The sequence below is a fragment of the Saimiri boliviensis genome, chromosome 2 (genome assembly GCF_048565385.1).
Source record: "Saimiri boliviensis isolate mSaiBol1 chromosome 2, mSaiBol1.pri, whole genome shotgun sequence".
NCBI lineage: Eukaryota > Metazoa > Chordata > Mammalia > Primates > Cebidae > Saimiri > Saimiri boliviensis.
This window is the reverse complement of record NC_133450.1, coordinates 96,599,793-96,623,533: the sequence shown is the minus strand read 5'-3', so window position 1 is coordinate 96,623,533 and position 23,741 is coordinate 96,599,793. Positions and strand designations below refer to the sequence as shown.

Sequence of the window (23,741 nt, the reverse complement as noted above, 5' to 3'; positions counted from 1 at the left end):
TTCAATGAAATAATGTTTCTTATCTTTCATACAGGCCAAATAATACTATACAGTTAATGCAGTGGTTTATGGTAACTTAAGCCATAATTAAAGAAACAGTCTAAAGTATTAATATGTCTCTTCCAACATCTTGAAATAACACTTAACTAGAATTTGGAGAGGATGATGGTAGAAAAATTCAGATCGCATTATTCCCTGTAATAGATATGATTGCCACCTTCCTAATATTTTAATATGTAATATTTAATTTCCTAATACTGTAATTTGTCTCTTGAGTTACTGAGATTTACTTTATCTTTTTTTTTTTGAGACAGAGTTTCGCTCTTGTTACCCAGGCTGGAGCGCAATGGCGCGATCTCGGCTCACCACAACCTCCGCCTCCTGGGTTTAGGCAATTCTCCTGCCTCAGCCTCCTGAATAGCTGAGATTACAGGCAGGCGCCACCATGCCCAGCTAATTTTCTGTATTTTTAGTAGAGACGGGGTTTCACCATGTTGACCAGGATGGTCTCGATCTCTTGACCTCATGATCCACCCTCCTCGGCCTCCCAAAGTGCTGGTATTACAGGCTTGAGCCACCGCGCCCGGCCTACTTTATCCTTCTTAAGCTGTGGAGCTTCTTTAGTTTGCTGCCCTAGCTACTGCAGTTGTTGTACTCCAAGTCTTACTTCCTCTTATGTTGCTGAGCTGACCCTGAAAACTTTGTCCCATTTGAAAAATCCCTGCTTACGGCCGGGCACGGTGGCTCAGCCTGTAATCCCAGCACTTTGGGAGGCCGAGGCGGGTGGATCACGAGGTCAAGAGATCGAGACCATCCCGGTCAATACGGTGAAACCCCGTCTCTACTAAAAATACAAAAAAATTAGCTGGGCATGGTGGCATGTGCCTGTAATCCCAGCTACTCAGGAGGCTGAGGCAGGAGAATTGCCTGAACCCAGGAGGCGGAGGTTGTGGTGAGCCGAGATCGCGCCATTGCACTCCAGCCTGGGTAACAAGAGCGAAACTCCGTCTCAAAAAAAAAAAAAAAAAAAAAAAATCCCTGCTTACACTTAGATTTATATCTTCCGTCCTCTCCTAAGCCTAAGTAGTTTTCTTCCCTGTGCTTCTAGACCCTTTTACTGTATGATCTAGCGTTTTCAGAATTTTTTAATTTTTCAGTGGCCAGATAGCCGACCCAGTAAAAGCCATAATGTCAGGGTTATAGGAGCTAGAGATTGAGTTTCATTGTGACTTAGCAGCGTGAAACTATTTTGTGAAACTGTGTAGCCCTTATAATTATCAAGACATGTTTTTAAATTTATTAATTCTACTTTGTTTTCTTGTTTTTAATGCTGAGTTTGGCATCTTAATTTCAAAATGGAAATAGTATTTGTAAGATGCTTTGAAAAAATAAAAAATACTTGCCGGGTTCTGTGTTTGGTAATGGCTAAGATTGCTCCTAATGGACCAGCTTTCCACAGATTAGCAATCATAAATTCTGGACAAAGTATAAAAAAGCACTGAAGGCAAATGGAGAGCAACCACTTAAAAGAAGAAAATGACACTGAGTGAGTTTCCTGTTTTTTACAACTTCTAGCCTGAGAGAAGATCCCATCCTTGGGACAGCCAAAACTTGAAGAGAAATCCACTGTTATATTGGCTTGAAAAATCAGAAGATCAAATTGTAGTCACTATGGCAGATGTAAAATGACTGGAAAATCTTAGAAAGAAGACACCAAATAGCAAAAGCCCCGACTTTTATTATAAAGTCTGTCAAGTTTTTATCTGTTACCTGAACTAAACATACAAAAGACAGGCTCCAAACAGCACAATTAAGATAAAGGAATTGAACTGAGATTTCAGGTGACATATACTGTATGAGAGACAGAGTTTGGGATTTCAGATCAGCCAAGTTAATTGTTTGCTAAAATAATAAAAAAATCAATGTTTTTCAGAAGAACATAGCAGAATCCAGACTCTAAAATATGTCCCTCACAATGTCCAGGACAAAGTTACCAAATATATGAAGAAACAGGAAACATATACTCAGGAGCAAAAACCAGAACTCAAAAGGCAATGGAGACAATGCCACCACCACCAAGATAACCTAGATTTTGGGTTTATGAGACAAAGCATTTATAATATGCTCAAGGGTTTGAAGGAAAATACATTTGGATAAATAAATAGGAAATCTCAAGAGAAATAAAAACCATTGAAAGAACCAAATAGAAATTCTAGAATTTAGAATTAAAATATAGTATTTAAAATAAATGTCACTAATTATGCTTAGCAGCATATTGGAGAGGAAGAAAGTGTCAGTTCACTTAAAGATAAATCAATAGAAACTATCCAATCGAAAGAACAGAGAACAGTGTGAAAAGATTATAATAAAACAGACAGAAGCTCGGGGGTCTAATTATGTGTAATTAGAATCCTCAAAGAGAAAGAGGAAAATGAAGCTGGAAAAAATAGTTGAAAAAAATAATGACCTAAACTTTCCAATTTTGATGAAAGACATAAATTTATAGTTTCAAGCTTAGCAAACCCAGTCAGGATAAATATGAAGAAAATTTCATCTAGGGTCATTACAGTTAAAGTGCTGCAAACTGAAAAGAATAAGAAAAACTTGAAAACAGAGAAAAATAAATTACAGAATTACATAAAGGGACATCATTTTAAATGATCACTCACTTTTCATCAGAAATAATGAAGGCCAGAAGACACAGAAACAGTAATTTTTAAATGCCAAACGAAAAAAGCTGTCAACTCTGAAATACATATCCAGTGAAGATATTATTAAAGAACAATGGAGAAATAAAAACATTTTCACATAAAAGAAAACTAAGGAGATTAGTTACCAGCATATCTACCTACACTGTAAGAAATGCCAAGAAAATTCTACAGACTGAAAAGAAATAAAACCAGCTTGAATTTCAGCTCTTCAAGAAGGAATGAAGAACATGAGAAATAGTAAATATGTGGGTAAATATTATTTTTAACTTATTTAAAATACATATGCAAAACAAAAATCTTAATGTGAGGTTTACATATGTAGATGCAATATATAATTCTCTATGTATTATATATAATAACTATAGCATCAAGGAGAAGGAGTAAATGGATCTATACAGTTGCAAAGTTCTAACATTTTACATCAAGCGATATGATATTAACTACTGCCTAGATTGTGAGAAGTTAAGGATATATATTATAATCCCTATAGCAGTGGTTCTCAAATTTTTTGGTCTCAAGACCCCATTACACTCCTAAAAATTATTGAGGATGCCAGAGAGCTTTTGTTTGTGTATATTATATCTATCAATACAAACCATACTATAAATTTAAAAATTATAAAAATATTCATTTATTTAAAATAATAAATGCATTACATTCTAACAAATAACGTTTTATTAAAAATTATATTTTATAAAACAGAAAATAACAGAAGATTGGCATTGTTTTACATTTTACAGATCTCTTTAATATCTGACTTAATAGAAGACAGCTACATTTTCATGTCTGCTTCTGCATTCAATCTATTGTGATATGTTGTTTAGGTTGAAGCATATGAAGAAAATCCATCCTCACACATATATGTAGTTGGAAATGGAGGAGAATTTTAATAGACTTTTCAGATAATTGTGGATATCTTCTTTAATACTACACCAAAACTCAGAAGTGGAGGTTTCTTAAAGGTTAGTTACCATGTGGAATACAAAACCATATTGGTGAACTTTTTGTACTCTCCATCAGTCATTCTTGCATTTGAATCATTTTGTAACATCATGCATTAATCATTTGGAAAAGAATGGTCCTAAATCTTCAATATGTTGATACATTTTATTAGACAGTATTCAAAAGCATGCGTTAATATCAGATCATCTCATTAGAAAAGTCTTAGTTTTAAGAAGCTGTCTTACAGTACATTATGTACAAGTTTCTAAAAATTACAATTTTCACCTAAAAGTTCACATTTTATCATTGGAAATAAATACTGCCCATGTTTTCATTGTAGTGAGACACTCTTTTTGAAAAAAACAGAAACAAAAACAAAAAACATATGCCCAGTAACCAAGTCCAAATAACCATTGTTTGTCTGCCAGAGTTGTCTGTCAAGTAAAAAATGGTGTTCTATGAAAACTAGGGGTTAGATCCACTCACAGGTCAATCACCTAAGTGCTTTTCCTCAAGACAGCTGCTGTATTTCAGTTTGAAGCAGAATTACTTTAAGGGCATATCTCATCTTATCACACAGAATGTTAAATAAACATGTGCTCTGGGGTTTATGTTTCACATATATTTTAACTGTTCATCAAGAATATTCTTCGATGAAACTGGCTTTTTTCAAGTATGAGTGCATGGTAGTGAAGAAGACAGTCACTGCCCAGTATACTTCATTGCCACCACTTGATTTGTGCCAAGGCCCAATAATTTTACACACAATTGGTTTAGCACAGATAGTGAAAATATCAACACAACTGGCCCAGGATAAACAATCAGAAAGGTTATTCAGCAGTTTATTTTGGTACCACTTGTGTTTCCTGTCAGGTGTTGACATAAAAGAATATTTTCTTGGATGATTAGTTGGTGCTGACATCATATAAATACAACAAAACAAGCCCTGCTACATCTGTACATTCATTCATTTGTAAGGCAAAAATATGTTTATAGACAAAACATTAAATCAGTCTTTATATTTTCAGTTAAATCTTTAAATGAGTGAATTTCTGTATAATTGGAAATGGCAATGCCATGGTTCTTTTAAAAGCTTTCCATCCAGCAGGCATTCAGCAATGTCAATTATATAAGGCTATACTGGTTTCTCAGCTATTGTGTACTTTACTGGCCAATGCAATATAATAACGTAACCTGTAAAATGCTTCAATGAGTGGCCATTTCCTTGCTAGTCTGGAAAGTTATAAAAACAATATTTGGTGTTTAAAGCATTCATGATACCTACATTTAAAATTTCTATTTCTTTTGCTTTAAACTCTGAATGATAGGTCTCAAAATGATGCTGCAGCTTAACTTGGACAATAATACTATTCAAAAATGTTCGGTTACGGAAGATATGATAAGGTAAATTATTAACATTTATAAAGCCTACTAAAAGATAGTTTTCTTGATAGTTTTTCCTTATATATAAAGTTTCACCCAATTCATTTGAAGTAGATTTCTCTCTTCATTGAGCCAGAGAACTATCACTTTCATCTTTCTCAGCATCTTAGAATTAAACAGGGAAGTTGAATGCTGGGAAAGATTATTATGCTAAAATAGATAACACCAGATTTACCATTTTAACCATTAAGTGTAGTCAGTGTCAAGTATAGTTCAGTGTCATTAAGTACCTTCATATTGTTGTACAACTGTCACCACTGTTCATTTTCAGAATGTTTTTCTCATCCCATACAGAAACTCTGTATCCACCAACTAATAATTCTCCCATTTCTAAGCTAATGATCTATTCTTAAATCTTAAATATGAAAATATATATAATTTTTTATTTTAGGGTAAAATATTAAATTCTAAAATCAGTTTTCTTTCAAATTAAAATTTTTAAAGTTTTTGAAAAAAGTTATTAAATATTGTAAAATAAATCTTCATGGTATACATATTATTGTGTTTCCATGTAGGTGTGAGCACAATTCTAAATAACCCATGGGTTAAAAACAGGAACAACAAGGGAAATTAGAAAATATTTCAAAGTGAAAGTTAATGAAATAAAATATATCAATTTATGGAATGCAGTAAAAATTGAACTTGAAGGGAAAAGCATAGCTTTAAATAATATGTTAGAAAATAAAGATATAAAATGAGTGACCAAAGTTTCTGCCTTGGAAATGGTAGTGGGAGTGTGTGGAGTAGGAAAAAGTAAGTACAAAGTAACAAATAGGACTGAAATAGGCCAGGCATAGTGGCCTTGGTAGGCTGAGGTAGACAGATAGTTTGAACTCAGGAGTTTGAGACCAGCCTGCGCAATATGGTGAAACCGCATCTCTACAAAAAATGTAAAATTAGCCAGGTGTGGTGATGTGCACCTGTAGTCCCAGCTGCTCAAGAAGTGGAAGTGGGAAGATCGCTGGATCATGGGAGGCAGAGGTTGCAGTGAGCTGAGATCATGACACTGCAGTTCATCTTAGGCAACAGATACTGTCTCAAAAAAAAAAAAAAAGGAACTTAAATAATAACAGTAAAAATAGAAATCAATGAAATAGAAAACAAAAAATGGAGAAACATTAAATTTGATCTACAGGAAATTTTGAGCCATAGACTGTCTCAAAAAAAACCTGAAATAATAAAGATAGAAATCAATGAAATGTAAAACAAAAAACAGAGAAACATCAACAAATTTGATCTACAGGAAAGGAAAACAGTGAAAATACAAGTTGCCAGGGTTATGAATGAAAGAGAGAATATCACTATACATCTTGTACACATTAAAAGACAAGAGGATATATGAACAACTCTTTGCTGGTAAATTTGAGAACTGAGATGAAATGGACGAGTTCTTTTAAAAATACAATTTTGAATTGATAGAAGATGAAATTGTATTTTATCTTAGATTTTGTAATCTAAGTAAACTCCTAGTTATTAAAGAAATTAAAGTTGTTAACCAAAAATTTCTCAGAACTCCAGACCCAGATGAGTTTGCTGGTTAATTCTTCAAGTATTTAAAGAAGAAGTAATACCAATAGTATACAGACTCTTAGAAAATAGAGGAGGGAAGAACACTTCTTACCAGGTTTTATTAGGCCAGCATTACCTGATGCTAAAACTTGACATACTTATTACAAAATACAGGCAGCCCTCAGTATTCACAGATTCTGCATCCATGGATTCAACCAACCTTGGAATGAAAATATTAAATAAATGTGGCCAGGCGCGGTGGTTCACGCCTGTAATTCCAGCACTTTGGGAGGCCAAGGTGGGCAGATCACGAGGTCAAGAGATCGAGAGCATCCTGACCAACATGGTGAAACCCCATCTCTACTAAAAATACAAAAATTAGCTGAGGATGGTGGCAAGCGCCTGTAGTCCCAGCTACTCTGAAGGCTGAGGCAGGAGAATTGCTTGAACCCAGGACGTGGAGGTTGCAATGAGCTGAGATCACACCATCACTGCACTCCAGCCTGGTGACAGAGCTAGACTCTGTTTCAAAAAAAGAGGGAAAAAAAATTAAATGCAAAGTAACAATACAAATAATACAACTTTTAAAAAACAATACAGAATAACTATTTCCATAGCATTTTCACTGTATTAGGTATTATAAGTAATCTAGAGTTGATTTAAAGTATACAGTAGGATGTGCACATTATTTGTAAGTATTATACCATTTTACATAAGAGACCTGAATATCTGTGGACTTTGGTATCCACAGGGGGTCTTGGGACCAATCCATGGGTACTGAGAGATGGCTATATGTTAAAACTTACAGACTAGCATCCCTAATACTTAGAAAATTGAATCAACATGTAAAAAGGATAATTTATTGTGACCAAGAGATGTTTATCCTAGGAATCCAGCATTGGTTTAACTTTTGAAAATCAGTGTAATTCACTATGTTAAAAGAAAAAATAACAATGATTTCAATGAAAATGCATTTGATAAAATTTAGTACCCTTCATGATTAAAAACAACAACAACTCCCAGCTAATAGAGAATAGAAGAAAAGGAAAGTCCTTCAGTTTCATAAAAGGCATCTATTAAAAAACCTAAAACCAATATCATACTTAAATATTGAATATTCTGTCCCTAAGATAGACAACAAAGCAAAAATGTCAGCTCTCACCATTTTTATTCAATATTCCAATCAGGCAAGAAAAAGATAACAAAAGGTAAAATATTGGGAACAAAAATGTCAACTCTCACCATTTTTATTCCATATTCCAATCAGACAAGAAAAAGATAACAAAAGGTAAAATATTGGGAATTAAGAAGTAAAACTGTCTCTAATTACAGATAACAATTGTTTAAGGAGAACATCTTAAGGAATCTAAGCAATTACAATGAGTGAATTTAGCAAGTTCTCAGAATGGAAGGTCAAAATACAAAAATACATTGTATTTTTATATGTAACAGGAAGAATCAGTTGGAAAGTAAATTTTAAATGAACAACACCATTTACAATAGCCCAAAAAAAGATATTTATGAATAAATTTTCCAAAATGCAAGCAATATCTGTGTATTAAAAACTACAAAACCCTGCTAGGAAAAGCCAAAGAAGATCTAAAATTAGAGAAGAGATACACCATGTTTGTGGATTGGAAGATGCAGTATTGTTAAGAAGGCAATTCCTCCCTAATGGATCTGTAAATTGATTGCAAACCAAATCAAAATTTTAGCAAGCTTTTTTTTAGAAAAAGAAAATTGGGCCAGATGTGGTGGGTCACATCTGTAATCCCAACACTTTGGGAGGCCTCGGTGGGAGGATCAGTTTGGCCCAGGAGTTCAAGACCAGCCTTGGAAATGTAGTGAGATGCTATTTCTACAAAAAATTTTAAAAATAGCCAGTCATGGTGGTGTTTACCTATAGTCCCAGTTACTTGAGGAGCAGAGGTAAGAGGATCCCTTGAGCCCAGGTGGTCAAGGCTGCAGTGAGCCATGATCACACCACAGCACTTCAATCTAGATGACAGAGTGAAATCCTCAAAGATAAATAAATAAATAAAAATTAAAAATTGAAATTGACAAGTTGGCAAATTCACCAAGTGGTATACAGTAAGTATGTACAGATTTTCACGTCAGTCATTCTTAAATAAAGTGGTTTGAAAATCAATTGACAAGTTGATTCCAAAATTTGTACAACAGTACAGATGATCTAAATATTTAAAGTAGTGCTGGCTGGGACACGGTGGCTCACACCTGTGATCCCAGCACTTTGGGAGGCCAAGGCGGGTGGATCACGAGGTCAGGAGATCAAGACCATCCTGGCCAACAGGGTGAAACCCCATCTCTACTAAAAATACAAAAATTAGCTGAGCGTGGTAGCTCATGCCTGTAATCCCAGCTATTTGGGAGGCTGAGGCAGGAGAATTGCTTGAACCCAGGAGTTGGAGGTTGCAGTGAGCGAAGATCACACCACTGCACTCCAGCCTGGTGATAGAGTAAGACTCTGTCTCAGTCAGTCAGTCAACAATCAATAAAGTAGTGCTTTCCTATAGAGCTTTCTGTGTTGATAATATTCTGTAGTTGTACTGTTCAGTATTGTAGCTAGCCAAATGTGACTGTTGAGCACTTACAAAGTAGTTAGAGCAACAGGAACTGATCTTTTAATTTAAATGTAAATACTCATATGGCTAGTGACTACTGTATTGAACACTGCAGAAAGTAACCCTGAAAATGAAAGGGGTTCATACTACATGATGTTGAAACTTAGTATAAAGCTACAATAATTAAGACAGTGTGCTACTGGCATAAGAAATACAGATTAGTAGAACAGAGCTTAGAAATCGATCTATACTTAATGTGGTTTGTTGCTTTTTGACAAAGAAGGTAAAGCAATCCAATACAGCAAGGAATTTTTTTAACTAGTGGTGCTGGAGCAACTCGATATCCGTAAGGAATAAGATGAACCTCCAACTCCATTTCATACCATATACAAAAATTAATTCAAAATGGAATATAGACCTAGATGTAAATGAAAAAAAGTGAAAAACTTCCAAAGGAAAAAAGGGTAGTTGTGGCAGATTTCTTAGAGGAGCAATAAAAAGTAATAACCATGAAAAAATAAGCTGATAAATTAGAATTAAAATTTAAAATTTCTCATCAGACTGGGCACAGTGGCACATACCTGTAATCCCAGCACTTTGGGAGGCCAACATGGGCAGATCACTTGAGGTCAGGAATTCGAGACCAGCTTAGTCAACATGGTAAAAACCTGTCTCTACTAAAAATACAAAAATTTGCAGGGCATGGTGGCAGACACCTATAATCCCAACTACTCAGGAGACTGAGGCAGGAGAATCACTTGAACCCAGCTGGCAGGGGCTGCAGTGGGCTGAGATTGTGCCACTGCACTCCAGCCTGGGTGACAGAGGGAGACTGTGTCTCAAAAACAAAAAATTAAAAAATAGAATAAAATAAAATTTCTCATCAAAAGGCAAGACTAAGAAAATGCAAAGGCAAGCTACAGACTTCAAGAAAATGTTTGCAATACATATATCTGCCAAGTTGATTGTCAGATACATAGAGATCTCCCACAACTCACTGATTTAAAAAGACAACCCAATTCGGAAGTGCCCAAAAGATTTGAATAGATTCTTCACAAAGAAGAGAAATGCTCAGTAACACAGTATTATTAGTCATCAGGGAAATGCAAATTCAAACCAAAATGAGGTATCACTACACATCTTCCAGCATGGCTAAAAAGATTGACAGTCAGCATGAGGCCTAGAATTGGACAGTGGAGTGGAGCAACTGGAACTCATACTTTGTTGGAAGTATAAAATCGTACATCCATTTTGGGAAAAGATTTGTCAATTTCTTACACAGCTGAACTTACACCACAATATGACCCAGAAATTCCACTCTTAGGTAGTTACCCAAAAAAGATGAAAACATATATTCACAAAAAGATCTGTATAAGAATATTTATAGATGCTGTCAACAGAAAAATGGTTAAACTGTCATATAAACAAACTCATAATCACAAAGTGGAATTATTATGATTAACTGTCTCAGTTTGCCTGGGTCAGAGTTTTCCAGAATGTGGGACTTCAAGTGCTAAAACCAGAAAATTCCTAAGCGAATTGGGAAGAGTTGGTCACTGTAATTATCCTCTGAGCAATAAGAACAACTAACTCCTGATAGATAATCCAAAAATATGGATGAATCTCAAAAACATTCTGCAGAGTGAATGAAACATACAAGAGTTCATATTCTGTGATGCCACTTACATGAACTTCTAGAGCAGGTAGAACTAAGTTCTAAAAACAAAAGCAGGGAAGTATTTCTGTTTGGTGTTTGGTTGTTGGGAAGGGGTGTGAGGGAACTTTCTGGAATGATCTATATTTTGGTGGAGATTTAGGTTATACAGGTGTATACATTTGTCAAAACTCAATAGTAAAGGTTTCTGCATATCTGTGTTCTAAAAGTATCTGTAAACAACTATTGAACTCTAACGTTATGGATACTGAGGTGTTTAGGAGTGAGGTGTAACTCTTTTTCACTTACCAGGTGTGGAATTTCTTAAAATGTATTATGTAGGTGAGTTGAATTGTTTGTTCTGACTCTATTTTAGGAAGGTTTTCTAAAACTTTTGATAACACTTTACACGTTGCTTGATCCTTATTTTTCATTTTGTAATCCTGTATTTTGTGGGGTGAATCTTTTGTTTTCTAAATTAATGGGTGTCTTCATTGTTTTATATATGTAATTTGATTAGAGGTTTTGTTTGTTGTATTAATTGCTTCGGTATTATTGATTCTTTGCTTTTTTCTCACAATCTTTTTTTTGAAAGTATCCATAGTATTTACAAATTTAAACAGCGTCTCTGTTTTACAGCATGTTTCTTTCTGAACAATTGTCTGTTTCTCAAAGCAGTACATATAAACTTTTGCAGTTATTTTTGAGGATGGTAATTCTTACAGCATTCTGTTTTCTTGTTCTTGTTTCATTTTCTTTAATAATACATTACTTCTAAAATTGGATCTAGATTGGTTTTAAATGAACTTTTTTATTAACAACATTTTGGATTAACAAATAAAATAGCATATTGTAGAACGTTTTAGCATTAATTTTTAAACTTTGCTAGTTTTATTTTTACACATATTTTTGTGATGGTAGTGTGTTAGCTCAAAGAAGGTACTGTGCTACTATCCCAATATTTTTCAGGGTATCTTTTAGTTCTTGCTTTTCAAATACCTCGAAAATGAGTCGTTCTGAGGAAGTTAGTTATAATAAAGGTTCTCAACCCTGCAAGAGCCCTGCAAGACCCAGTGCAGTTCTAATAACATTTTTAATTACCTGTTTGTATCCTGAAATTAATGGATGTTTAACTTACCTACACATGTAAAATTCAGTGTAATTGCCTAAATTGTAGCATAAAGAGGAAATAAAAGGAGAGTAGTTAATAAATATTTTGATTTGTTACTTTTGGAGCATAATATAATAGATGTTTGTAGTTAGACATAGAAACCAATGAATGGGGCAGCTGCAAATGCAGACTGTTACAGGTGTGTTGCATGGGTCACTTGTATACCACAAGCAATATTGCTGTCAATGTCATCATTTTCTGAAATATTTGAACAACTGATAAAATTCTGAAGAAAACAAAGTACAAATTTCCTTCAATTTACACATTCTATGTGTTTCTGGAAATTTTGGCATCTATTTAAACTACACAAACATATACTTTTTTTATATTCAAAACAGAATTAGATTCTGACTCAGGTAATTATAAACAGTTGTTTCATCTTCATGAGTGTCCAGGAGGACATTCGAAAGTTAGGAAAGCCAGAGGACAGTTATCGTATGTGGAGGATACTCCTATGACTTGCAAGTCATCTAGCATCTCTGGACCCTGTGCACTAAATGTCATGATTGCCCCTTAATCATTTTGACAACCAAACACAAATTTCCAAAACACTATATTGGGTGTTTCTGTACAGTGGAACTCTTTGGCAAGGATGTCGCCTCTCAGAATAATGCTTTTAATGCATAAGATAAAATACATAGGATTGCAAAGAAAATGGATTGTATTGAAATACAGACCCCAGGTTAAGAATCTCTGCAAGAGGTAACTACCACACCCCTCTCCAGTATATACACTCCAGTTGAGAACCGCTAAATTGGAAGGGCTTTTTATATTAAGGGAAATGGTGAAAGCTATAGTCTTAAAATTTTATGAATTTGAAAGTACATGTGGGTGCCCCAGAACATTTGCCACGAACATTATGTCATCAGTAGGGGACTAGCAACCACTCTCTAATAGAATCTAAAAGAATGAAAGCAAATAGCATAGGAACTCTTATCTCTATTCTAATTTTTTATCAGAAATTAAGTGTATCAAATGGACTAATGCTTCTGCTTTCCATTCTTTTCTCATTATGACTACCTCTTCGATTAACATCAATTAAGGTTCAGATCTTTTGCCAACTTGTTTATTCATATATTATAAGGTAACCTTGGCAGAACAAAATCTTCCAGCTGTTTGGCAAGTTGGCAAAGAACTTACATATATTAATTTACACATATTGAACACAAGCAGTCCTAGGAATTGGAATTGAAAAGCAAGATAATCAAGAGTTTATTTCAACAGGTGCTCACTTAATGCTTTCTAGGAGTGCATGGCAAGAGGTAACCGTATTGTATGTACATGAATAACTTGTCATGACAAATGTGGAGAATACTAAAGATGATGATTTTTATTTGTTTTAGGGTATGTCTTTGTGCCAGACTGTCGTTGTGGGCTCTGTAGTCATTCTTCTCTACTCTTCGAGAGCTTGTTACAATTTGGTGGTGGTCACCATATCTCAGGATACATTAGAAAGTCCGTTTAATTATGGCTGGGATAATCTTTCAGATAAGGTAAATACCTACCACATATTGCCAGTTTAACAATGTGATAATTAACTTACCCTCAACTAGGAAAACATTGTAGTGCTTGACTTACAAACACATTTATGGAACCTCTGTCTACTGTCAGTAATCATACTTAAAGCTTTGTGTTTAAAAATCACAAGTGTCACATATACATGTGACATTTGAAATCATTTTCCACAGATAACTTCTCCCAAAGGAGTATTTTCTCTGTCTTTCTCTCTCTCTTTTTTTTTTTTTTTTTTTTTTGTACATAATAATAATGCCACAAACCTCTTGGTCATAAGCCAGTTTTACTAATTTTTGTTAATGATGGCATTCAAATATTTCTAGATAAATGAATTGCCTATTGTTAGCCAGTGAACGTGGTCTTTAATTTGTTAGGATGAAAGTAACTCACCACTGCTCAAGAACTGCATATAATCTTAATATTTGGTTCAGGTTTAAATGTTTAAATAATGGCTTTCATAAAAATCCGGCTTTATCAGTCTTGATAATGGGAGAGCATTCGTAGTTCCTTGAGTGTCCAGGTATTTGTTAGAATTCCCAGTACTATAGCTATGCATATTTAACTTTCCAGCATTCCCATCTGCTTCCTAAATCTACATTTTGACATAGCTATGTGTCATATCTTTATAGTAATTTAGATTGGTACTGAATTTAAGGCATCCTGCAATACTATTTTTCATTTACCTTTCTGAAGTGAAAGAATTTTCACATGTGGTTCCTTGTGGCAGATTCTCTTTACTCCCTTTTCCATTTCCCTCTCCCAACATCTGATAGAATAGGAACAAATTTAATATATAGATTAGGTCCAAAAGCATTTTTTAAGTAGAGCTGAGCTGAGTGACTTAACATGATACGTTTTTCTACAGGTGTAAATCAGGGTAAGTGCTGTTATTTTGCCTGTGGAGCAGCTGGAACAGTAATGTCTTCAAAAGTCATTATGAGGCCTAAATATGAGATCACATCTTATTATCCATATACTAAAATAGTCATAAATGGATGCATTGAAAACATTAACCACTTTTTATTCTTTGTAACTTCAATGCATTTTATGTCCTTTAAAGGATAAGTATCATTACCTGAGAAACCACAAAACACAGAAAATTTTAGAGTTTATGTGCTTGTAGTTGATACATTTTATCTTACCTGACTTGAAACAAGTTAACTATGGAGGTGATTGCTTATATATTAAAGAGGTGTAAAAATTCTCTGCCATACTCTATTTACAGGCTCATGTAGAAGACATAAGTGGAGAAGAGTATATCGTATTTGGAATGGTCCTTTTTCTGTGGGAACATGTGCCAGCATGGTCGGTGGTATTGTTTTTCCGGGCACAGAGATTAAACCAGAATTTGGTATGATACCATAATATTCCCCAGTGCTTGTTCTCCTATTTTTAAAAATTATGGAACATTTATATTGATTTTCTATTTTTGGCAAAGGTTAAGACTAAAAATTATTATAGATTCTTGCTTCCTTTCTTAGTGGAAAAGTAAAATCATCATATGCCATCTAATACTTTGTTCACAGGCACCTGCTGGCATGATAAATAGTCACAGTTATAGTTCCAGAGCCTACTTTTTTGACAATCCAAGACGATATGATAGTGATGATGACCTGCCAAGACTGGGAAGTTCAAGAGAAGGAAGGTAGATGTAACAAAGCCACTTAACCTGAATTAGTATTGAAACTGATAGAAAAAAAAAACAAATCTAAGCTTTAACCCAAATACAAAAAAAGGTGATTTGGTGGTACTATGTCAATAAATAAGATTGGCAGTATTGGAGTTTAAAGTAGATGTTAAACACAGGGTGGGACCTGCATTATCAGTAACTACCATCTGACTTAAAGCTTATATGCCTCTGGGCAAAAATGGTATAATTTTATATAATTTTGTTGGTTCAGAGCTGTTTGTGGGAGGAAATACTATTGCAGTGATTATGTATCTGTTTCTGTATTTTTTTTTTTTTTTTTTTTTTGAGACGGAGTCTTTCTCTGTTGCCCAGGCTGGTTCAGCTTACTGCAACCTCCACCTCCCAGGTTCAAGCGATTCTCCTGCCTCAGCCTCCCAAGTAGCTGGAAATACAGGCAGGTGCCACCATGCCCGGCTAATTTTTTTTTTTTTTGATATGGAGTCTTGCTGTGTTGCCAGGCTGGAATGCAGTGGCACAATCTCGGCTCACTGCAACCTCCGCCTCCTGAGTTCAAGTGATTCTTCTGCCTCAGCCTCCCAAGTAGCTGGGACCACAGGCACGTGCCACCAGGCCCAGCTAATTTTTGTATTTTTAGTAGAGATGGGGTTTCACCATGTTGCCCAGGCTGGTCTCTACCTCTTGACCTTGTGATCCACCCACTTTGGCCTCCCAAAGTGCTGGGATTACATGCATGAGCCACAGTGCTATTCAAAATCCAGAGAAACACTAGATAAAACTCTTGGGAAGCTTAACTGCCATAGGAAATCTCCCATGCCCTCCTTGTTTCAAAACTATTTCAAGTCCTTAAGTAATACACTATTGGCTATGATTTGGACAAGGAGGAAAGCTTAATGCACACCTATATAGTGCCTTCAGCTTGATAAGACATTTTCTGTAATCCTAACTTCATCTGGACAAGTTACATAACCTGTTTTTTGAGCCTGCTTTTCATCTGTAAGACAGGGATAATAGAACCTATCTCAGAGGTTGGTTGTGAGGATTAAGTGAATGTATATGTGTGTCTACATACATATATACATACATAGATACCTTAGAGCCTAACACATACGGACAACATTATTATTATCATCTGACGGTCAAGTTTTTCCAGATCTGATGGTATTTATTCATTCTTTTGTAACATAATGTGATACAGAATCTAGGATATTAAGGTCATTAAATTTGTAGAAAGGCATTATGTTATTTGACAAAGAACATATTTCAGTATATTTGATTGCTAACTATATTACAAAATTCATTGAAAATGCTAAAAATTCAAATGTGACTTCTTATATTTTGATCATAGTCCTATGACTTCTTTGCCTTTTTTTTTTGTTGCAGTTTACCAAACTCACAAAGTTTGGGCTGGTATGGCACCATGGCTGGGTGTGGCAGCAACAGTTACACAGTCACTCCCCACCTGAATGGACCTATGACAGATACTGCTCCTCTGCTCTTTACTTGTAGTAATTTAGATTTGAACAATCATCATAGCTTATATGTGACACCACAAAACTGACAGCATCACCAAGTCATGATTCTTGAGTTGTTTTTCATAGATGTGTATATTCATTGTGTTCAAGTTCTATCTACATAAACATTCCATTATCTGTTGCAACTGAAAACAAAATCTGGAAGTTTGGCTGTGTTTGGTAAAGAACAGAGCTGTTATTTTTGACATAGTAAAATGAAGTAAAATGGAAAGTTTGGAGTAGGAGAAAAGAGAAATTGCATCTTAGGCACTTGATGGCCTCCAAAAATCCTGACTTTGGAACATCAAATGCATATGCGCACTTTTATCTTTGTTCTGAAAGAGTCACTGCAGTCCCCAAAGTCATATGCTAATGTTCACACTGAAATCTGCTATATTGTACACCAAACTGGAAGGCAATTTTCCTATGAAAATCAATGCCTGTATATTCAATGGTATGCTCTATATGGAAATCTTAATAAAAATGTTATAGTATGAACAGTACACAGAGTTAAGGCATAAAAATGTATCATTCTTTATAAAAATCTTCTGAAATGTGTAATCATTGAAGATAGTTCTTTTAAGCCTAATTTTAAAATGCCGACTGAAATTCAATAATTTTAAACAAATGATAGTAGTAATCCATTAGTTCAGGCCAGCAGTGTTCTTTGGAGAGCCACAATTTCAAGAGGAAAATATGCCAGTGGAAATTGTGTGGCTACTTTGAGTAGAGTTGGTCAATTGATTATTTTGTATATAATTGAGATATATGTAGGAGTTTAAGCATGACTCTTCAAGAAAGCAATAGTGACTTTTGCATAGGGTGATGTTGGTAGAAACTTCTTGGGACTAAACAAGTTTAGAGATGCATTTAAGAATTATTCACAAAATATATAATTCTAAATTAAAACAAATATATTTTCAAAAGCATTTGATTTATCTGAAGCATGATATAACTGGTCTTACCTAGTAAATCAGGATTGTCCTCAGGTAAATGAAATCGTGATACATTTATTGCAGTGAACTCAAGTGCAATATTTTGTGAGACATATAATTCCTCCTATGATTTTCACATTTTTCTATCTTGTATATGGGAAAAGCCAAATTAAATTGAATTCAAATTAATTCCAGCATTAGACTAAATAAGCAAACTTAAGGAAAAGTACAAACTAGGTAAGTATAAAACCACAGGTTAACAATATTGGAATACTTTTAAAATTATAATAAAACTGTCTTAAATGTCCCATCCCAAATCTAAAAAACACAAAAGAAAATGGTAGGCTAATACAGAATTTTAAAATGCACTTTGTACCAGTGTCTATATAGAAAGTAGATGCTGAATACCTCAAATGCCGAGGGAACAAGCAACATTGGGAAGTTGTCACAACATGCTCAAAGACAACTAACTACAACTGTCTGCCACCTATTTCTTCAGAACTAGAATACGACTATCCTTTGCTGTTTTATACTTTGATTACAATGCTGTTTCCTCTCGGTTAAAATGTATTTCAACTTTTTAACAACTGATACAATAACTTCACAGAAGTATAACATTAGATTGAAACCCTAAGGAAAAATTGAAATTGCTAATGCTTTTGATCTTTTGGGAGGCCAGTACACAGACAAATTTATTTATTTATTTTTGAGACCAATTCTCGCTCTGTTGCCCAAGCTGGAGTACGGTGGTGTGTTCTCGGCTCACTGCAACCTCTGCCTCCCAGGTTCAAGTGATTCTCCTGCCTCAGCCTCCTGAGTAGCTGGGACTACAGGAACATGCCATCACATCCAGCTAATTTTTGTATTTTTAGTAGAGACGGGGTTTCACAACATTGGCCAGGATGACCTTGATCTCTTGACCCCATGATCTGCCCACCTGGGCCTCCCAAAGTGCTGGGATTACAGGCGTAAGCCACCTCGCTGGGCCAATTTCTTTTTATGATACAAAATGACTTTGTATTCAATCAGAAGCATATACTTATGTTATTTTGAGTTTATAAGTTCTCTCATTGTAACCAAATTATTTAAAAATTTATAAAAAGTTAACCATGGTATTAACAGTGACAGCAGTACATTTTTATTGCAACTTCAGTTGTTAGATTTCGTTTCAGAATGCTATTTTGCTAATAATGTTACGTATCTAATCATCAGGAACTGTCTGAAAAGATATGCTGTCTTTATTAATCCTTGGGGTTCAAGATAATAAAGTTTTTCTAGTAAGGCTTCCCTCGGTATTGTTCCTATTTGACCATATTAACAAAGATTACTTTTTTAAAATTTTCAGATAAAATAACTTGGTTCTTCCTGCTGCATAAGTTGATTGTTCCAAATTTGAGATTTGTAAGTTTATTCTTATCACTGACTAGGTTACCCAAATTCTTGCATTTGTCTCCTTATACACATCTAACACATCACCAAAGACAAAGATACACTCTGGCCCAATCTTTGCTTAAAAATCCCAAAGCACTAGGAGCACTTTAAGTTTGGTCTCGAAAGGAGTTGTTTATAAAATCAAAGGGCTACCAATTCCCTCTTCATCCTGCACTGAAGCACATAATGACAATATCAAACCTTAATGTTCATTGATTAAAAAGTGAATTTCATTATTAAGTGTGTAATTGTGTAGTGATGAGCAGTATTTGTTTTCATCATTTCTCTTGGGTGGCCATTAATTCTTGAAACTTTTACCACTCATTGTAGTTGGTTGTAGTTTTATGGAAAACGTAATTTATAGCTAAAGTGGCTTTTTTATGCATAGTTGCCTTTTTTATTGTTTAACAGTGTTTCTCAGCTATATAATCAGTTTCAAACTGGTTGTAAAAGTATAGCTGTGGCCAATGAATGTATTTATTTGTTGTTTCACTAAATTATAACAAAACACTACTATTAAAAATAAAAGTGTTTGTGCTTTTCTTTAGAGGTCTGGTTTTCTTCATCTCTCATAATGGACTATATTGAGTTTCTATCATATAAGGGTAAGAACCTAATGCTACCACAAAAAAAAAAAAAGAGAGAGAGAAAAAAACATCAGGAGTTACAAATGATAGTTTGCCTTTAGTGAGCTCATAATTACATCTGGATGTCATATCGCTTAATGTTATATACCAATTTGATATCAAGTGCTATGGAGTTTAAAATGTCAATACATTATTAGATAGTACATATTTATTCAAACATTAAGCTAAGAAAAATTGTTGTATAAATAATTTATAACACCTCTCTCCTTCCCCTTAGAATCTTAAACAGGAATCCATTTGTCTACCTTATAATCCTGGAAAGGTATTCTTTGATTATTCAAGAAATTCCTCAATGATGCAGACTTCTCCCAGGAAAGAAGTTCCTTTTTATCCAGAAGAGACCACTTTCATGACCCACCAAAAACCACACCAAATATTGAATACAATTACAACTTTATTGACCCCTTCAAGTCTACAAATCCTTGGGACTCTACTGACCCTTGCTTTAAAGTGAAGGGAGTGAAAGTATTCGGAATAAAGGTAGGACCTCTAATATAATAAAGATGTCACTTTAAAAGCAATTTAATCAACAAACATTTATTAAACGTTCATATGCCAAAAACTATGCTATGGAGATGCAAAAAATAAAAAGGTTCCTTTTCCTGCCCTTAATGAGCTCACATTCTAGGAAAGAAGACTTTTGAAAAATAAAACAGTACAGTACAATTTAAGTGACACACAGTAGAGGTAGGTTGTAATTACAGTGGTGACACAAAGAGGAAGTTAGATGACTATCCTTGAGTGGAGCAAGGGAGATTTCACAGAGGAGATGCTTATGTCAGGCCTGCAAGATGCATAGGAATTTTCCAAGTGGGGAAGGATGACTAGCGCACTTGAGGCAAAGAGTACAGCATTTACCAAGGCAGGAGGCCTGGCCATATGGGGCTTCTGAAAAACTGTGAGTCTGTTTCACCAGAACATTCAGTGGAGGAAGCACATCACACATAAGAAGACTTTGTACACCAAACACAGGAGTTTGGCTTTCTCCTGAAGGTTCCTGAAGTCACTGAAGGGTATTAAGCAGTGAGTAACATTGTCAAGAGTGCTTCTAGAAAACCTACTCTGGTAACATCCGGTTGCAACAGAGAGGAGACCAGCTAGGTACAGGAGGCAGGTCAGTGTAATACTGTAGGTATTAATAATAGCAATGAAGATGAAAGATAGCGATGCATCAGAGGTGGAGATAAAATCAGAACTTAGACACTAAATGACAGGGGGAAGGAGAGGAGAGGCATTAGCCTAGAAAACTTAGAATATAATGGTTCTAAAATTAGCCAAAGTAAAGAACAGAGGCATTAGAGTAAGTTTTGGAGAGAATAAATGTTTTAAGACACAAAAAGGTGTCTGTGGAACCACCAAGTAAAGTGCAACAGGCAGATGGATTGAGTTTGGCTAAAGGATTTAGGAATCACTAAATTGAAATTACCCAAGCGTGAGAAGTGGTGTTATGATTAAGAGAGAATGAATGGCAGTCTGAGGAATAACATTTAAGGAATAAATAAGGCCAAAAGGGGGGTCGGGGGTGGTCAGCAGTGAGCAAAATGTAAGAAATCAAGGGAATCTTTAAAGTAGGGGTTGTCAACAATGTCAAATACAGGGGAAAAAAAGTCAAATAATAGCTTGTGAACTAAACTGGATTTAGAATTAAGATTTCAGACTTCAGCCGGGCGCGGTGGCTCAAGCCTGTAATCCCAGCACTTTGGGAGGCTGAGGCGGGTGGATCACGAGGTCGAGAGATCGAGACCATCCTGGTCAACATGGTGAAACCCCGTCTCTACTAAAGATACAAAAAATTAGCTGGGCATGGTGGCACGTGCCTGTAATCCCAGCTACTCAGGAGGCTGAGGCAGGAGAATTGCCTGAGCCCAGGAGGCGGAGGTTGCGGTGAGCCGAGATCGCGCCATTGCACTCCAGCCTGGGTAACAAGAGCGAAACTCCGTCTCAAAAAAAAAAAAAAAAAAAAGATTTCAGACTTCACAGGAAGGGGTTAAGAACTACAGCCAAATGGCAGATTTCAGTTAAGGAGCAGGTGGAAGGTGACGAGTAGAGGTAGGAATATTCCTTCAAAAAGACTGGCTGTTTAAAAAAAAAAAAAAAAAAAAAAATGAAGGGAGGCATAAAATGAGAGAGGGATACACAAAAAATGGCCATTTGAATACATTACTGTATTTTATAGAGTGATTATAGTCTTTTGAGTCTCCAAGAAGACTGACTTCATCAGTGGGTTAATGTCTGTCTCTTTCTGCCTTAGAGAAAATGAAGCGGCAAAGGAAAATAGGATACATTGTTAAACTTACTTCTGTGATTATTCATTTAAAATATACTGAATACATATACATACATTCATCCAACAAATATTTATTAGCTACTAAGTATGTGCTTGGCACTGTACCAGGCCTTAGGGACACAGAGAAGAAAAAGTATACAACAGTGTAAACTGACGTTTCTTAACCACGATATAAATAAATCCTGCTCTACTAGTAATGTGACATTTCAACATGTTATACCTGATAAGACATATGTAAAGAGGGCACATGATTTTGAGGTATATAGCTTCTTTTTCTCTACAATTACCATGTGATATAAATTCCTAAACCCCTTCAAATAATTTTATAAATGAAGAGCTTCCCCTAATGAAAACCTCCTAAAATTACAGTTCAGTTTTAGGGAGACAATGGAAATGAACTTCGTGCATAAAAAACAAAAATTAAGCCAGGTATGGTGGCATGCACCTGTATTCCCAGCTACTTGGGAGGCTGAGGTGAGACGATCACTTCAGCCCAGCCCAGGAGTTCAAGTCCAGCCTGGGCAACATAGCAAAACCTTGTCTCTTAAAAAAAATTTTTTTTTTTTTGAGACGGAGTTTCACTCTTGTTACCCAGGCTGGAGTGCAATGGCGCGATCTTGGCTCACCGCAACCTCCGCCTCCTGGGTTCAGGCAATTCTTCTGCCTCAGTCTCCTGAGTAGCTGGAATTACAGGCACGCACCACCATGCCCAGCTAATTTTTCGTATTTTTTAGTAGAGACGGGATTTCACCATGTTGACCAGGATGGTCTCGATCTCTCGACCTCATGATCCACTCGCCTCGGCCTCCCAAAGTGCTGGGATTACAGGCTTGAGCCACCGCACCCAGCTAAAAAAAGAATTTTTTTGATAAAATACATAGCCTACCTTATTACTATACACATCAAGCATAAAAGGGGCAACAAAACTCAAAAAGAACTTTAGAATAGAACTTGAAATTATTCTTCATTTAAGGCTTATAGTATTATAGTTCCAGAACTGCGGGAGGTTTTTTTTCCAAGAAAATTATTTTTAGAAATTATTCAGTATTACCCTGAAGTATTTAGGATCAAAGGGGCAAGATGCCTGTAACTGACTTTCAAATGATTGAAGAAAACCTTGTGTGTGTTTGTGTATACAGAAAAAACATGAAAGATAAAGCGCATATGAACAATTAGTGAATCTGGGTAAGAGAGCTCTTTGTATTTAATTTTGAAACTTTTTTGTAAATTGAAAATTATATAAAAATAAAAAGTGCTCCCAAAATTTTATTTAGTATTAGGGAAAGTATTATGAGAATAAACATAAAATCTATTCAACTTTTCACAATATTTAGAAATCTCCTGTGCCTTTGAGTTGTTATTGTACCTTTCTACACACAAAAACAACTCAATCAAAATAGCAATGTAATTCTAAAAGTGATTTGTTTTATACCAATGTATTTTAAAATTGCCAGATAAAATACAAGACTCCCAGTTAAATTTGAATTTCAAACATAATTTTTTAGTATAAGTTATTATGTTCCAGATATTCCATGTAACATACTTACATTAAAAAACTAGTTGTTTATCTGAAATTCAAATCTAACTGTGCAATCTTTATTTTTATTTGCTAAATATGGCTACCATAAATGTATTGAAAAATTCTACGTTGTTAATTATGGGTCATTCATGAACCTCCTTAGCATTTTCCTATTAAATGCTTGTCACATTAACCATAGTTTTATTTATATTACATCTTATTACACAAAATGG

At 35.1% G+C, this 23,741-nt stretch overlaps 1 protein-coding gene across 2 annotated transcripts in view; it reads left to right on the top strand.

Annotated features, from left to right (window-relative positions):
• Nucleotides 1-21,837, top strand: part of GPR137C (G protein-coupled receptor 137C) — a 78,905-nt gene extending 57,068 nt beyond the window's left edge. Inside the window, exons 4-7 of one of the 2 annotated variants that reach the window (XM_074393930.1) lie at nt 13,356-13,505; nt 14,753-14,878; nt 15,054-15,172; nt 19,920-21,837. In XM_074393930.1, the coding sequence (XP_074250031.1) occupies nt 13,356-13,505; nt 14,753-14,878; nt 15,054-15,172; nt 19,920-19,998 (474 nt within the window). In that variant the 3' untranslated portion in view covers nt 19,999-21,837. Of the gene's footprint in view, nt 1-13,355; nt 13,506-14,752; nt 14,879-15,053; nt 15,173-16,558; nt 18,906-19,919 lie in introns of those variants that run through there. The other variant, XM_003930586.4, reaches the window with a different exon arrangement.
• The last annotated feature ends 1,904 nt before the right edge of the window (nt 21,838-23,741 follow it).